A 16943-nucleotide genomic window follows, 5' to 3' on the forward strand; every position below is an offset into this window, starting at 1 on the left:
GATTCTTTCCTTTATTAAATGAACATTCATTGAGGACCAGCCACTTTGCTGGATACTAGGTGTATACGTACAGCAAAGAGGAACAAGACAAAAGTCCTGCCCTCATGACGTTTACATCTAGTGGGGTTGTCAGTCAACCAACCAGCAAGCAGATAAGATAATTAGAGTGTGATAGTGGGATGGAAATAAGGTGATATGATAAATGATGAGGATGGCCAGCTTTATGTGGGGTTTTTAAGAAAGACTTCTCTTAAAAGGGGACTTTCAAGCAGATTCCTGAAGTTAAGGATGAAACAGGTATGCAAAGAGCTAGGAAACGGGCATCACTGCCAGGGAAAACAGCAAAGTCAAAAACCTTGGAATGGGGAAGGTTGCTGTTTCCTTCCTGTATATTAGCTAAGATTATAAATGTCTTCCCACCTACTACTCATAGGAATACTGTGGCGATATCAATAAATTTAATACAAAGTGAGCAAATTTGGGTTGGATATGTATAATAGGTAGTGAAGGAGAAACGGAGATTTTTTTTCTCTACTTTTGAAGAAGAAAAGTACTTGAGGATATAAGAGAGTAACACAGGAAAACAGAGATCTGGATCTTGGCTTCTGTAATCAAATGCTGCACTGGGTGATGCCAATTGTCAAGTAGAAGTTCACTGAAGGTGTTAATAAATACCTTGGCCTGGAGAATGGGTGAGTTTGGATTAGCCAACTGGAGACAGCACTGCGTGTTTTAGGATGAGAAAACCGTGTAAATAAATATATTAAACTGGCATGATACATGCATACGGAAGATAGTTACGCAAGAGGATGAGAGTAACTGACCTCATTATGGAATCGTTTCACAATATCTACATGTATCAAATAATCGTGTTACATCTTAAACTTAACACAACGTTGTATGTCAATTATATCTCACTAGATCTGAAGGAAAAAAAAATTTTTTTTAAAGATACTAAGGTAGACTGAACTTGAATGAGTACTTGAGACCCTGAAGACTCAAGCTGGAGCCAGGATGGCCTTTGTAAAAACGGAAGATAATAGATGGTCGGATTCATAGAGGTCAGTAGATTAGCCAGTATGTTAGTTTTTGACTTGACGTTTTACACAACAGAGGGAATCATGATGGTTTCTTGAATAAGAAAATCACATGATAAAAAGAAAAACATGGTAAAATAGATAGAGGCTAATGTCGATAGGAAGGGAAATCCTGGAGAACGGGAGCCTAGGTAGGAAGACCTTCTTTGCTGCCATGCCCCTGGTAATGAAGATATGGACTGTGTTCACATCACGGAAAGGGAATGAGCCATAGATGAGATGTTTCTGGGAACTTCGATGTTGATGTTTAATAACCGAAGGGTGATGAAAGTCAGAATGTGTGCTCTCTCATGCCCCAGGGACTGGCTGAACAGTAGTGTCAGTGATGGAACTAGGGAAGTTGGCCTTGGACATGGCCATCCCCATTTTATAGAGGAGGAAGTTTGGGCATAGGTAGATTAAGCAGTTTGCCCAAGATTACCCAATTTGAAGGAGAACTGAGATTCCAATGCAGGCATTGTGTTTTCAAAGCCTGAGCCCTCAACTCCCGAGCCATATGGCTATAATATCCATGATGGTGTTTTAATTACAAGTCTGACTTCCAGTCTTATGTAAGTTTCTTGTAAAGGAGTTAATTAATTAACAGTTTTAAAAGTTGGGTGGAAACTAGAAAGGTGGCAGATGGCTGGGCAGTGATTGGATAATTCCTTACAGCAGAAGAGAACTTGGAATGCTCTAGACTAAGAGACTGGAAAGAAAGAATATACCTTTTGGCTTCTTTTCTTTCTCTTCTTCTTCCATTCACTATCAGCTGTTAAAACAGTAAATTGTCTACTTCAAAGAGTTATGATAATATTTTATGGGGAAAATGATATCTCTATTTCTTTAGTGCCTTATATACCACAAATGTCTTTGTCCTCATTTGTATTCCAGGAATGCTAGTTTATCTAGATTGACTGTCAGCCAAATTCTTACATTAAAACTCATTATTTTCTCAACTTTCATTACAGAGTAGGAGTTAGTTTCCAAAAGAGTAGGGTTTCAGAAGCAGCATCAATATTGGTATCACTGGATTCTTCTCAGTCCAGAAGCCCCAGTGCCTAGACTTCTCTGTGGGGGCTTAGGTCTTGCAGCAGGAGTTCCAAGGACTGGAACCCTTGCCTCTGGAGAAGCCACAAGAGGCTTCTTTGACCATGGCTTTAATGAACCCCTTCTCAGGCTGGAAGAGGACTTTGCTCATTGTCCATGCTTTTCAGGGTTCCCGTAGCTTTTCTCACATCTTTCTTGTTTGAGGAAGAGACAGGAAGAAATAGTAAGTTCCCAGCCCACCACACTCAGTCATACAGCGTGGCAAGGAGAAGGGACAAGGCATCTGCTAGTGGCCACAGCTCGAGCAGGGAACGCTGTAGCGGTCCTTCCTTCAGTGAATAAATTGGTGCTTTTCTTTGGATCTAAAACTGTGACTGGATGTCGTTTAATCTTCCTAAAGCACAGTTCTGATCAAGTGAACTGGCTGCTCGAAACTTTCAATATTTTTCCATTTTAATGGAGTAAGATTCTTAGCCTTATATTTATGACCCTTTGTGATTTGGGCCCATGCTGTGCATACCAGACCTCATTTACCAGTATTCCCTCTTGCTTTGGACAGGGAAGCTGACCTGGTCCATTTCTTCTGCAGCCCCGCACTTGCCTGCATCAGCGCTTAACACTGATGCCTTCACAGTGCTCCCTCTCCTTCTCAGCCTGCCTCTGGAATTATGAACCCCCCATTACATGCTGCATACAATCCTCATCTAAATGCCGTGCAGCCTTGCTGAACTCATCGGAACTCTTAGATGACTTTATGTCAGGCTCTCATTTTATCTGTGTGTCAGATATCTATGTTCATACATTGCCTTCTTTACTAAATTCTGGGCAGAATTTGTACCTATTTTAACTTTGTCTTTTCTGTATCACCTGCACTTAACCATAAGAGGAAGTTAAAACTGCAGAGGGATAAGAGGACTTACAGATTACTTGTAAGATAATATATCTTTTTACAACTTCCCCCTTCTCTGTACCCTAGTAAATAAGTGAAACCAGAACAGGACCAGAACTTGGGATTTTCAGGCCAAGACTTAACCGGCAGCAGCAGTTCTCCCCTGGGCATGCACATTGGAATCACTTGACATCACAGGTGGTGCTTTAAGAAGTTCTGATCTGGGAGCCCCCACGCCATAGAAATTAGAACATCAGGAGCACTACCAAGACGTCAGTATTATTCAGGTCTCTTCACATGAGTCTAGTGTGCAACCAGCATTGGTAATAAATACTCTACAGCACAGTGGCCCCTGGACCATTCTTACTTTCCTGGGTAATTCCATTAATTTCAGAAACACTTTTTTTTTTTAAATGTTAGTTAGAAATGTACTCAATGTGGGATAGTAGAGTAGCACATTTTGTTTTTCTTACAACAGTAGCTTACTTAACTGTTTAACTTTTCAGATATTTCGAAAGAAAGCAGTGGAACTTGGGGTAAAATTGCTACCTGCATTTCAAACACCCTCTGGAATACCTTGGGCATTGCTGAATATAAAAAGGTAAAACTCTTCATTTTCAACGTGTTTTAAGTTGAAATAGTCAAGATTGTGGTCTAACAAACAGACGCCAGATGGATATTTACTTGAATGGTATTGATGACTGACACCATTGGGAGTCTTGGCATATGTCCTTGTGTTGGAAGTTATTAGTGTTTTTCAGTGTTCATGGGTTCCCATCGTGAGATCAAATGACCTCAAGAGAGTCATCCGCATGAGACAGGATTCAAGGTTTTCACTATTTCATGGTGACATTGTGTCAATGATACTGTCTTGCCATAAATTCCAAAAACATCCCTTTATCATCAAAGCTTTTCACTCTCAAAAGAAGCCAGTTCCTAGATCACTTCCATCAATTAAGCTGCTGGTCAGAGACATTGCCAAGATATAACATGTAGATCAATCAGCATAATACAAGATGTAGATCAGCAGATACAACATGTGGAACAACCACGCAACGAACTAAGTATAACTGAGACTGGGTACATCTGAGGCTGCTCACCCACAGTTATAAGGAGGGAAGGGAACTGCTCCACTGACCCAGATCAATCCATCCTCCTCATCCCATGTGGGTGGAGAACCCTGGCATGCCAAGTTCATAGGAATGGGGCCCCAAGAAAAACTTGGGCTAACCAAATTTTTCATATTCTCCCGGAAAGTATTAATAGTTTGAATTTTCATGATAGCCTGAGCATTTTGTTAATAGTTTTATCTTAAGCTTCCTTCTAACTCCTTCTTCCCTATAAATAAGTAATTGCACGTGTCTCTTTGTGATGATGATAATGACAGCTGTTTGGTCATCATAAAATATGAAGTTTTGTGTAGACACTTTACCACATTTAATCCTAACAGCAACCCAATAAAGTCAATACTACTGTTATATCCATTTCATTAATCAGGAACTTGAGTCACAGAGACAGTTATTTGCCTAACATCATGCCGTGTGTAAATGGTAGAGCCAGAGTACTCAGATGCATGGATTCATAGGCAAAAGTTAAATGGCTTTCTTATGTTAGAAAAGCCAAGAGGATGCACAGGGCGACTTGGCAAGATTAATGCACATTTTTCCTTAATTATTTATTCTAGTGACATTCCTTCCTTTAGTGACATTAATTCCTTCCAATTAATCATGGAAAATCATGAAATTAATTGGCTAATGTATCAGTTAAATGTCACGCTTTGTCTATATGTTATATCTATACCTTGAAATCACCCTGTACCTATCTATAATTTTATGTGTGTGTGTCTCTGTATGTGTGCGTGCGTGTGTTTGGGGCAGAGGCCAAGGTGTTGAGGTGATGAGACGGGCAGAGTTCACACCCTGGGCCATGTTAAGTTGAAGTTGCTTTCTGTTGTATAACGTGATATCTCAGGATTCATTCTTCCCTTTGGGTTCCTCCGGCTTTCTCTGTTAGCTTGGGGATCATGGCACATGTTCCAGTGTCTTAAGGTGGAAGTGGGTATATATGCTTGGCTTGAGCAGCATGGTATTAGAGATCTGTGAACTTTTTATTTGGCTCATGTGGATCACCTATAATACTGTCCATATCCTCAGACTTTGTATTCAGATAGTATACAGATAGTATTCAGACCTAGAAACTTCTCTAATGCTTGAAATAAGATCTAGTTATGAAAACCTCGTGCACATTTAACACATATTTTCCCCACCCTCTGAGAGGAATGATATGGGCATAATAACCCACTGACTTAACTGGTTCCCAAGAGACCTGGTTCTAAGTGTGTACATGCATACTAAGTTGCTCCAGTTGTGTCTGACTCTTTGTGACTCCATGGACTGTATCCCACCAGGCTCCTCTGTCCATGGGGTTTCCTAGGCAAGAATACTGGAGTGGGTTGCCCTTTCCTTCTCCAGGACCTCTTCCTGACCCAGAGACTGAACCTGCATCTCTTGTGTCTCCCGCGTTACAGGGAGATTCTTTACCCGTTGAGCTGTTGGGAAGCCCAGGATGCTATAGAGGTAGTTCTTATTGCTTTGTGGAAGATAATGGAATTAGATAAAGACTCTTAAAACTAATTGAGGTGTGGGTCTACATCTTTGCAAAAGTTAAGTCAGTTATTATAAGGTGCTGATATCATTTAATTAGTTCTACCCTCTCTTGAAATACTCATAAGAAATTAGATTCTTTTAAAACATATTTAACATAGTGTTTATTTTTACAGCCGAGAGGATTTTTTCCTTAGTTAAATCTATCCTTTGTGTACAGTGGAGATATTTTTTCAACACATAAAGAAATATTTCTAAAAACTATTCAGTACTGAATCCTTTGTTATCTTTATATCTCCTGAAAATTCATTAACTGGGGTTTTACCTTTTTTTTATCAGACCTTATTTCAAATTTACAGTATTGTACATTATTTTACAGTACTGTACTTTAGAACTTTTATTTGATTTTTAAGTATTACAGGAAAATTATTTTGGGTCAGAAATAATGTGCCATTTCATTTGTGTATTCTATGATGTTTTCATGTTGAACTAGAGGAAATTAGGTAACCATTTTACAACTGACAGGAACACTCTTAACTTCTTCCTGGCAACCTGTATGAATTTTTTATTATTTTATCCACTCTCAATCTCATTTACTAAATAGCAGTGACTTACCCAAATTTACACAATGCTGCTGCTAAGTCGCTTCAGTCGTGTCCGACTCTGTGCGACCCCATAGACGGCAGCCCATCAGGCTCCCCTGTCCCTGGGATTCTCCAGGCAAGAACACAATTTACACAATAAGCCTTGGCAAAATTAATAGTAATACCGACCCACTGAAATTCATCCTACCCTTTGCCCAATCAGCTTGATTTATCGTCTTGAAGAATTTTCTCTCTAGGGAACCAAACCAGCATTTGATATTAATCTGCAATAATTACACTTCCGGATGTGTTATTGATGTCACGCAGTGCATATCTGCTGTTTTCTCTGAATCTCTGTATTTTCACAGTATGGGCCAGAGGACAAGGGACAGCAGGTTTGGAGCTTATTTTCTAGTTTTTTGAAACCTGTCACTACTGAAGTTTCGAAAGAGGTGGGGAAAAATATATCTGGCAAAATAATATTTTCTTAATTACCTTCTTAAACTTAGGAAGTATCAATGGAAGGATGCTAAGAGGAAAAAAAGTGTTCAAGAATGCTGTTTAGAACAGCCCCTTATTCACTATTGACTGGCTTTGAAACTCTTGGCAATAATTATGATGGGAGAGCCACAATATGCTGTCTGTAACATAATTCTGCTCTTCCATGTCAGTTTTGAAAATAGTTATGGAGGCTACTCTTTGCCAGCACCTATAGGTTAACAGAAATGTGAATTTACTGGTATTATCTGTTCACATTCCTCTAGTGTGCAGGTTTTATCAGTTTGAACTTAAAGCAAGCAGTATTTTGAATTTGGGAGGTTTATGTATTTGGAGCCAAAACACCAATAAACCAAATTAGATTTCAGTATTTGTGCAAACTGAGAATAGCAGAGAATCTAAATAATTTACGCATATCCTACATGAGAAAGTCTGTCCCAAAAAATCTGTTCACACACAAAAAAAATGTTTTTAATTATCTCTTCTGGTACATCTATAATAAATTCCTAATTCAAGAGTTGCTATATGAAGTTGTAAGTGAATTGAAATTATGAATTAATAGTAAGTGGTAATTTGATTGTACAAACACCTGGGTGTTACACACAGTACCTGATTAGAATAACATGCTTGTTTCACCAGTACAGTAGTAGAAGGAAAATGTGTACGTTATGTAACACCTCTGGTAAAAGGAAAACATTGCCTTTTTCACAGATTAGATTTTGGTAGAACTCAATTTCGCTACTGTGAAAATGTCAAAATCTGATGTCTGATCTTGTTAGTACTACTAGTAAGAGGCTCTATGCATTTTTTTTTCCCAACCTAAAGAAGAAAAATCACTTCTGTGGTTTGTAAAATCAAATGTTTCACCATTTCCATATTTCTAGTTATAATTTAAGCCTAAATAGAATAAATGTAGTCATTTGAAGTTTTCTAAAGAGTGTTTTTACTTTTAAAAAGTATGTTTAATATTCCCATTACTCATTTATATCACAGAGCATATAGTCTGGGTATTCCTAGTGATTATTCTGTCTTTCCTGTGAGTGAGTTTTAGTTTATACTGTTCCATCAGTTGTTTCTCTTTGTGGATTTCCCTGAACAGACACTCACCTGGTGGTTATATTAGGTTAGCAGATCTGTCTACAGCATGTGCTTTTATTGCACACGTCAGGGAAACATGCTGCCAAGTGACTGATCTCTACTCCAATTCTCATTAGTAAGCAAGGCCACATGTGTTAGTCACTCAGTCGTGTCCAACTCTTCGTGACCCCATGGACTATAGCCTGCCAGGCTCCTCTGTCCATGGAATTTTCCAGGCAAGAATACTGGAATGGACTGCCATTCCCTTCTCCAGGGGAGCTTCCCAATCCAGGGATTGAACCCAGGTCTCCTGCATCGCAGGCAGCTTCTTCACTGTCTGAGCCACCAGGGAAGCCCAAGCAAGGCCATGAAGGAGCCACAACTCCCTCACCTGTTTTTATTTCCTGCTTTGTAAAGCTTTATTTACTGACTACTCTAATTATCCAACACAAATGTATACTATGTCATTAGTTACATTTTAGCTTGTATTATAATAATTAAATTGCAAATTACTTTACTTTAACAGAAATGGGGGCTTAATTAAGAGTAGTACATAGCTTAATGTTTTCTAATAGTGAAACATTATCCTTTATGAAGTAGGTAGTTTGTGTATTGTAATAAACCCCGATTTGGGGTTTCTTAATACTTCGGTGGTATAAAATGCTTGAATATTAAATCATAATTAGTTTTAATAGACACAAACTATGAAAGACAGACTAATCAGGTTAAATATTTTAAAAAGTATTTTCCATATGTCTCCCTGCATTTTTACCTGACATTAATATATAAACATCTACATTTTTAAATTTGCTAACCATTTTTTAAAGTATCTGGTTTTAGATTTGAAAGAGGCATATTGTTTTAAAATAAAGCAGAATACAATTCTATAGTTTAACATCATAATAAAAATATTAAAAAAAAATCAAGAAACAAATTTTCTGCCCCGAGGAGATCAAACTTATTTAATGATTTGCTAATATTCTAAGAAGCAAAATAGTACTTAGTTATCCTAGACATGTTTTGTAGCAGTTATATAGCCTAAGTATAAAATTAGAGCTATGTCTTATAGTTTATCTTTTATATGTTTTATGGATCTGTTAAGAATTCGAAAATAAGTTTTACTAACTCTAGAAAAGTAAAAAAGAAGTTAGTCTTTCCAAGTATTTATGCTAAACTATGTTTTTATTTTTTCTGATTGGATATTTTATTGGGTTTCCCTCTTTTATCTGTTTTAATTCATTTGGCCATTTATACTCTTCTGCTTTTGAATTGTGGTATTGAAGAAGACTCTTGAGAGTCCCTTGGGCTGCAAGGAGATCCAACCAGTCCGTCCTAAAGGAGATCAGTCCTGGGTGTTCATTGGAAGGACTGATGTTGAAGATGAAACTCCAATACTTTGGCCACCTGATGCAAAGAGCTGACTCATTTGAAAAGACCCTGATGCTGGGAAAGATTGAGAGCAGGAGGAGAAGGGGACAACAGAAGATGAGATGGTTGGATGGCATCACTGACTCAATGGACATGGGTTTGGGTAAACTCTGGGAGTTGGTGATGGACAGGGAGGCCTGGTGTGCTGCGGTTCATGGGGTCACAAGGAGTCAGACATGACTGAGCGACTGAGCGACTGAACTGAACTCTTCTGGAAATAAAAATAACCATATTTTGAGGTTTGAAACTTACATGCATAAAGTTACTAATATCAGACATCAAAATATCAAAGTTAAAGTTGCTACTTGTTAAGATTGTCAGGATAGCTCTTCAGTTCAGTTCAGTTCAATTCAGTCGCTCAGTCGTGTCTGACTCTTTGCCAACCCCATGGACTGCAGCACGCCAAGCCTCCCTGTCCATCACCAACTCCGGGAGCTTACTCAAACTCATGTCCATCGAGTCGGTGATGCCATCCAACCATCTCATCCTCTATCGTCCCCTTCTCCTCCTGCCTTCAATCTTTCCCAGCATCAGGGTCTTTTCAAATGTGTCAGTTCTTTGCACCAGGTTGGCCTTGGATAATTCACTTAATTGAGTTTCTCTTCTCATAAGTAAAACTAAAATAGCCACAATAATAGTATCTGTCCTGATGACCTCATAAGGCATTTTTTGTGAAAATCTAGTGAATTAATATGTAAAAGAAGATTAGTCATTGCAGAGTGCTGTAAAATAAATATAAATTTAAATTATTAATTTATGGCCTTGTTCTAAATGTTCATTATAAAATAGTGTGTGTATAGAGCAATAAAATAATACATAACTAAAACTGACGGTTTTGATGCCTTTTTATGGTAATCTTCTGTTTTTAAGTCATTCAGTGCTTCTAATCCATTCTCAAACTCAAGTCCCATTTTTCTAGGTCAGAAATGGAATTGGTATTAGTAGAACCAGCTAGAAGTGTGGAGAGAATGTGTCCCCATAGTCCATGTAGGATTGTGGGGGCTTTATGCTCCAACATATATTATTTTGAAAATTATTTTAGAATCAGCCTGTAGGGTCAAAACCCAGATACTTCTCTCAAATTATATTTATTGGTGAATTTTCTCTACTAGAAAGAGGAACTTAAACCTATGAGGTTTAAGAAGCATGTGAGCCAATAAAATGTAATGTTATTTTCCCAAGTCCCACATGCCAGTTAGTGTTTAATTAATATGACATGAGTCTATAAAAATGTATATATATTTTTGCTAGAAACATCCACATCACCCTATTTTCTAGTTCTTAGGCTGTCCTACTTCTAGAGGGTCTGACTACTGTAGTTATATTCTATCAGTGATTCTCAGCCTTCCCTGTGCTTTCCACTAACTTGTGCATTTTTTAAATATCATCACTACCTCTCTATCCTCCATTCTGTTTCAGTTGGCTTGGAGTAAGATCCTTGCATATTTTAAGGCTCTTCAGCCATTCCATTATTAATCTAGGGTTGATAATCACTGCTGGAAGTCTAATATTTTTATCCTAAGTATAGATTCATTTCTGTTTTCAGTTACCTTTGGAAACGTTTCCTTCCCCATTGATGGCCAATTTAACTATTGAAATAAATAGACAATTGATTTGAAAACACCCAGCTCTAATAGAGCAATGATTCTCGACATTTAGAGTCTGTATGAATTGCTTAGCATGCATACATGCTCAGTCTTATCCAGTTCTTTGCAGTCCTATAGACTGTAGCCCACCAGGCTCCTCTATCCATGGGATTCTCCAGGCAAGAGTACTGGGATGGGTTGTCATTTCCTCCTCCAGGGGATTTTCCTGACCCAGGAAACAAACCCACATCTCCTGTGTCTCCTGCATTCACAGGCAGATTCTTTACCACTGAGCCACCTGGGAAGCCTCAAGAATTGCTTAGAAGGCTTGTTAAAACTCTTGTTGCTGGGCCTCACCCACAGAGTTTCTGATTGGGCAGGTTTTTGGTCGGGTATGATAATTTACATTGTCATCACTGATGCAGTGGACATGAACTTGGGCAGACTCCAGGAGGTGGTGAGGGACAGGGAAGCATGGCATGCTGCAATCCATGGGGTCACCACAACTTGGCAACTGAACAACACCAACCAGGTCCCAGCTGATGCAGAGGTTGATTGATGCTTCTGGTCCTAGGACCACACTTTGAGAAGCACTGTAATAGAAGAATTGACTGAGACGCCCAAGCTGTTTAGATTCTTAAATCTCAGAGCTGCTCAGAGGGACAGCCAATTCCAAAGTTCCGTAGGGTGAAAGTGAGGGGTTGGATCAGGAGGGGGGAAGAGTTCTATGATTAATTCACTCTTGTTAATAATTGCCCAGTATTTTCACTTATCCCCAAGCAGTTTGTTGCTTCTTCTGGAAAACAGCTAATTCCAAACATTAATTACCAAAAAAGAGTTTGCATCGCCTTTGTCCCCTTGCAATATATATTTTTTAATCCCGTAAGACTAGAAAGCAAGATTTGGGCCATTTTAGCATAGAAGGAGAAAAAAAAGGCATTTTTAATTAAGGACCTCAGGGTAACTGTAAAAAGAAGAACCTTCTCATTGCTTCAAGGCAAAGCAACTTTATTAACAGCAGCTGGCAACCAGTTCTTGTACCTGAGGACATTCCACACCCATGAAAAAGAGGCTAAGGTTATCCTTCCACCAGAGGAAGAGGGAATCTAGGGTTTTTCTGAATCATTTAATCCTCTCGGCAAGCTTCAGATCACTAAGTCCATGCCAGATACTCAGTGGCTTGACCAAGCTCAAGGCATGTATTCATTGCAAGTGGACAGTAAGGGTGGCAGCACTTAATTTAAATGTACTTTGTGTATAGCCTCTTTTATTGGGACTTAAGGGACGAGCAATCCTGAGCAAAAGATGCTTTGCTGTTTCTTAGTCATGCATCGTGAGGCAGACGGAATTTGAAGAGCCTAAAGGTAGGCAGACTGTTCCCTTTTATCCCATTCCTCTGGTCATAATTGAACTTAATGCCCAGGTAAATGGGGTTTTCAGTGTCTTTTGTTCACTGGAGGAAAAAGCAGATGTAATCTGTCTCTGAACACAGGTGCTAACAGTCCTCCTAACCTCTGCACATCACCCACCCTTTCTCCATGAATCCACATCTGCCATAGACCCCTCTGTGTGCTTCTGGTAGGACAGGGACAGAAAAATAAGCTGTGAATGGAATAAACTGGCTATCTTACTCACCATGGTAAGAGATGTAGGTTCAACCCCTGGGTTGGTCAGGAAGATCCCCTGGAGAAGGACATGGCAACCCATTCCAATATTCTCGCCTGAGAATCCCATAGACAGAGGAGGCTGGCAGGCTATGAGTCCACAGGGTCACAGAGAATGAGACATGGCAGAAGTGACTTAGCATGCACGCACGCATGGATTAGATATTGAAAAAATATTTTTTGTATATTTTCATAATGTCCTGCCTCTAAAGCTCAATTACAGCAAATGCGTAAAGTCCAGAAATGTATCAGAGGTGATGTGTAGGCAATTTAGAGACAATCTATCCTAAGACGATTGCTTAAAACCCTTTAAAAAAGGACTTGTGGTATGTAGGAAGTCTGTTAAGAGACCTTCCTCACTCTTCTATTTTAGGCAGATAGATTCTTGGCACAAAATCCATGGAATTGGATGGTTAAATATGACCATGACTTTCCCCATAGCATCCCCACCATTTAAGTGGTTAACGCACCAGGAAATTTTTGTTTAAGGGCAATTATAGTTATTTGAATGCAACAAACTCAAAGCGCCTTTCATCTCAAGATTTTCAAATGCACAGAACTAGTGTTTTGCAGATTCAGCTTTGTTCACTGTGTTCACACAATTGGTGGCAAATCAGCTTTGGCAATTTGAAATGTATTCTGTGTACAGAACTTAGATTAGGAACAAGTCAGAACACATAATTCATAGGGTGCCTTTACAAGTCAGCAGTGGAATGGTTTTCTCAAGGAGCTACCATCCCAGGTTTTTAATGAAGCAGCAGTTTTCCTGTGATGAATCTCAAGACCAGGCTCATGTTGTTACTGTGGGGCAGACCTTTCAAATATCTAATAAAGTTTAATTTAAAAGTTATGAAATTGTTTGAATAGGTATTTGCAAATCAGCCTAGGTCTCAAGGTACTTTCTTAGACCTTATAATTGTAGTCATTGTAAATATTCAACTAACCACATTGAATCTTTGAGTCAAAATTGGAAGGGCAATATAAAATGTTTTTAAAGACCTCACAATCTTGGTGAATACATTAACCACTCCAGGTTTCTTGCTTATGCAGTAATAGCTGTAGTTAATCTGTTCTGAAAATGGGGATGAACACTGATTAATTGAAGTCTCTCTTATTAACTGGAAAAGTGGTAGAGCAATAGTAAGAATTAATTGTAATTTACTAATCTGGAACTTAATATGCAGCTGGGCATGAGTAGAGGCAGTGCAATTTGGTGATTTAGCAATCATGACAAATTATCTTCATCCATAAGGTGTAGAGTTGCTAGCTTTCCATTATTTGATTTTTAGTAACAGACCCAGTTTCAGGAAGACTTTATATGAATGCTCATGTTGCCCTTTTATCCTGGAAATGTCAATTGGAGTCTGGCATTATTAATTAAATCTCACTTTCCCTCTTTGTCATGTCATGCTATAGTTTTTATGGAACATTTGTACAAAACAGTGATTACTGGTAATTGACCTGCATATGTTGAATAATCTTAAGATGCTACTGAGAGTTTAATGTACCTTGTAAATTGAGAGGCTTCCAATTAAGTCTAGTTCTTAAGATAATCACTTTCAAAACTAATCAAGTAATAGGACATTAGTAAAGCTCTTATTGACTTAATTGTGACAAATTAATAAACAGACCCAGTGCAATTACTATAATGGCTTTATCAGTGAGCAGTTTTTCCAAAATTTTAAGCATAAATCTATTCTATCCCCCTGGAAGTACAATAAAAGTTACATACTCTATTTTAAGGTGGATATCATTCGTATAGCTGTGTGTGAATACACTGTACAAAGAGCTTGGATTTTTTGTGTTTCTTTCTTTTAAAATATGACTGCATTTCTTTCAAAGGTCAGCGAATCTACTTGCCAGACCCTTAAAGCCTATGATTTTATAAATGATCTTCTGTATGCTTTGGACAAACCTATTATACATTCTTGTGTTCTCTCACTTGTATTTTCTGTGCCTAGACCCTGGGGTTGGTACCCTCTCTCCTTAGAGAGCTAGGGAATGTCCTGTCCCATTCTCTCTGTCCCAAACTGCTGTCAGAGTAGTGATTTTTTGGGGCCAGCACTCTACAAATGGACTTTGGAAAATAAATGAATTATGAATTACATATGTGCCATAATTTTTTAGTATCTGACACTGCCAGTTTCTATAACTTGGCTGATTGTGTGTAAGAAAATGGCAGCAGAAGGAATAGGAACATAAGTCCCAATTCTGCTACATTAACAGTGTGATTTATTTCTCAAAAATACATCAAACTATATGTTTAAGATGCTGTGTTTACTGAGTATAACTTTTATTTAAAAATAACGGGATCACATCTCTTCTTTCTCTCAGCCTTGGCTTTCTCATTTCTTAAATGCTATTAATAAATAGTATCAATTTTACAAGGATGTTTATGACAGGCCCTTAGACTTTTGAGAAGTTGGAGGTCTTTTAGATACAAAAGAGGGGATCATTATGGAATTTCAGAACCCTGACATCTTTATGGTAGCTGTCCATATCACCTGTGTTTAAGTTAGGAGAGAAGAATGGATTTTCAAGTAAATGAGTGTATGTCTCTTTATGTGTGTGAGTATAATATGTATATCTGTGTGTGTGTAGTTGGTAGGTCATGTCTGACTCTTTGTGACCCCACGGACTATACAGTCCACGGAATTCTCCAGGCCAGAATACTGGAGTGGGCAGCCTTTTCCCTTCTCCAGGGGATCTTCCCAACCCATGGATCAAACAGAAGATAGAGGATACATCACCAGATTGGGTTTTGACCAACATCCAGACTTAATCAGCACTGGGAAGTCCTGTGTCACAGCACATCTGGAGTTCTGATTGGGCAGAGGGTTCCCAGGCGGCTCATCCGCTCCCTGGGTGAGACTTCTCCCCACAGAACTCATGCATGCCTGTGTGCTAAGTTGCTTCAGTCATGTCTGACTCTGTGTAACCCCATGGACTGTAGCCTTTCAGGATCCTCTGTCCATGGGGTTTCCCAGGCAAGAATACTGGAATGGGTTGCCATGCCCTCCTCCGGGGGATCTTCCTGACCCAGGGATCTAACCCATGTCTCTTATATCTCCTGAATTGGCAAGCAGGTTCTTTACCACTAGTGTCCCCTGGGAATCCCTTAAAACTCATCAGTTCAGTTCAGTCGCTCAGTCGTGTCCGACTCTTTGCGACCCCATGAATCACAGGCACACCAGGCCTCCCTGTCCATCACCAACTCCTGGAGTTTACTCAAACCCATCTCCATCAAGTTGGTGATGCCATCCAGCCATCTCATCCCTGTCATCCCCTTCTCCTCCTGTCCCCAATCCCTCCCAGCATCAGAGTCTTCTCCAGTGAGTCAACTCTTCACATGAGATGGCCAAAGTATTGGAGTTTCAGCTTTAGCATCAGTCCTTCCAATGAACACCCAGGACTGATCTCCTTTAGAATGGACTGGTTGGATCTCCTTGCAGTCCAAGGGACTCTCAAGAGTCTTCTCCAACACCACAGTTCAAAAGCATCAATTCTTTGGCTCTCACATCCATACATGACCACAGGAAAAACCATAGCCTTGACTAGACAGACCTTTGTTGGCAAAATAATGTCTCTGCTTTTGAATATGCTATCTAGGTTGGTCATAACTTTCCTTCCAAGGAGTAAGCGTCTTTTAATTTCATGGCTGCAGTCACCATCTGCAGTGATTTGGGAGCCCAAAAAAGTAAAGTCTGACACTGTTTCCACTGTTTCCCCATCTATTTCCCATGAAGTGATGGGACCAGATGCCATGATCTTCGTTTTCTGAATGTTGAGCTTTAAGCCAACTTTTTCACTCTCCTCTTTCACTTTCATCAAGAGGCTTTCTAGTTCCTCTTCACTTTCTGCCATTCCTCAAACAAGGGAAATATTAAAAGGCTTCATAATAATTGTCATCATCTGGGACCACAAAGGGAAGTACACAGTGGAACTGCCCAGCTGAAGAAGGTTATCTTTAAGTTATGAGATACTCTAAAATAAGGGCTATAATTGTGGCAGTTTCATTCATCATGAGGTATAAAAATTATGGTTCCTTAACGAGAAAAATTAATGTGAATGCTATATAAATATATCACTTTTAGCCATTTATTTACATGTAATTTTGTACTGCACAATTATGTCAGTACCATAAGTCCATGGTTTTTAAGCTTTTCTGCTCTCTTATCAGTAATATATTTCTGAGCACTTACCCCAGAGCATGTATTTTTACTTATACATTTTATATGCAAATACCAGAATATTAATATCATGATCACTTTAAAACACTCCAAAAAATAAAATTGTAAAAAGATACAGATGAGGAAATAAATTTTTATTTGTTTTTAGTGAGTCATATGATTTTTTTTAATTCAACTTAATGCTTGTGATACAGTAAGTGATTCAAAGTTCTTGTTCTGTGTTTATTTCAACTTGGTTTTAATTTTGTCCAGATGGAAAAGATTTAAAGTTGTGTTGATGAGAGAAGTGTGGTATTGG

The 16943-nt window shown here is 38.8% G+C and overlaps 1 protein-coding gene across 1 annotated transcript in view; it reads left to right on the plus strand.

The window, feature by feature from the left end:
* MAN1A1 (mannosidase alpha class 1A member 1) overlaps positions 1 to 16943 on the plus strand; it is a 173536-nt gene that overhangs the window by 97120 nt on the left and 59473 nt on the right. The window contains exon 6 of the mRNA XM_061427451.1: positions 3522 to 3616. Within this exon, the coding sequence (XP_061283435.1) occupies positions 3522 to 3616 (95 nt within the window). The remainder of the gene's footprint in view (positions 1 to 3521; positions 3617 to 16943) is intronic.

Source organism: Bos javanicus, chromosome 9 (assembly GCF_032452875.1).
Source record: "Bos javanicus breed banteng chromosome 9, ARS-OSU_banteng_1.0, whole genome shotgun sequence".
Classification (NCBI taxonomy): domain Eukaryota; kingdom Metazoa; phylum Chordata; class Mammalia; order Artiodactyla; family Bovidae; genus Bos; species Bos javanicus.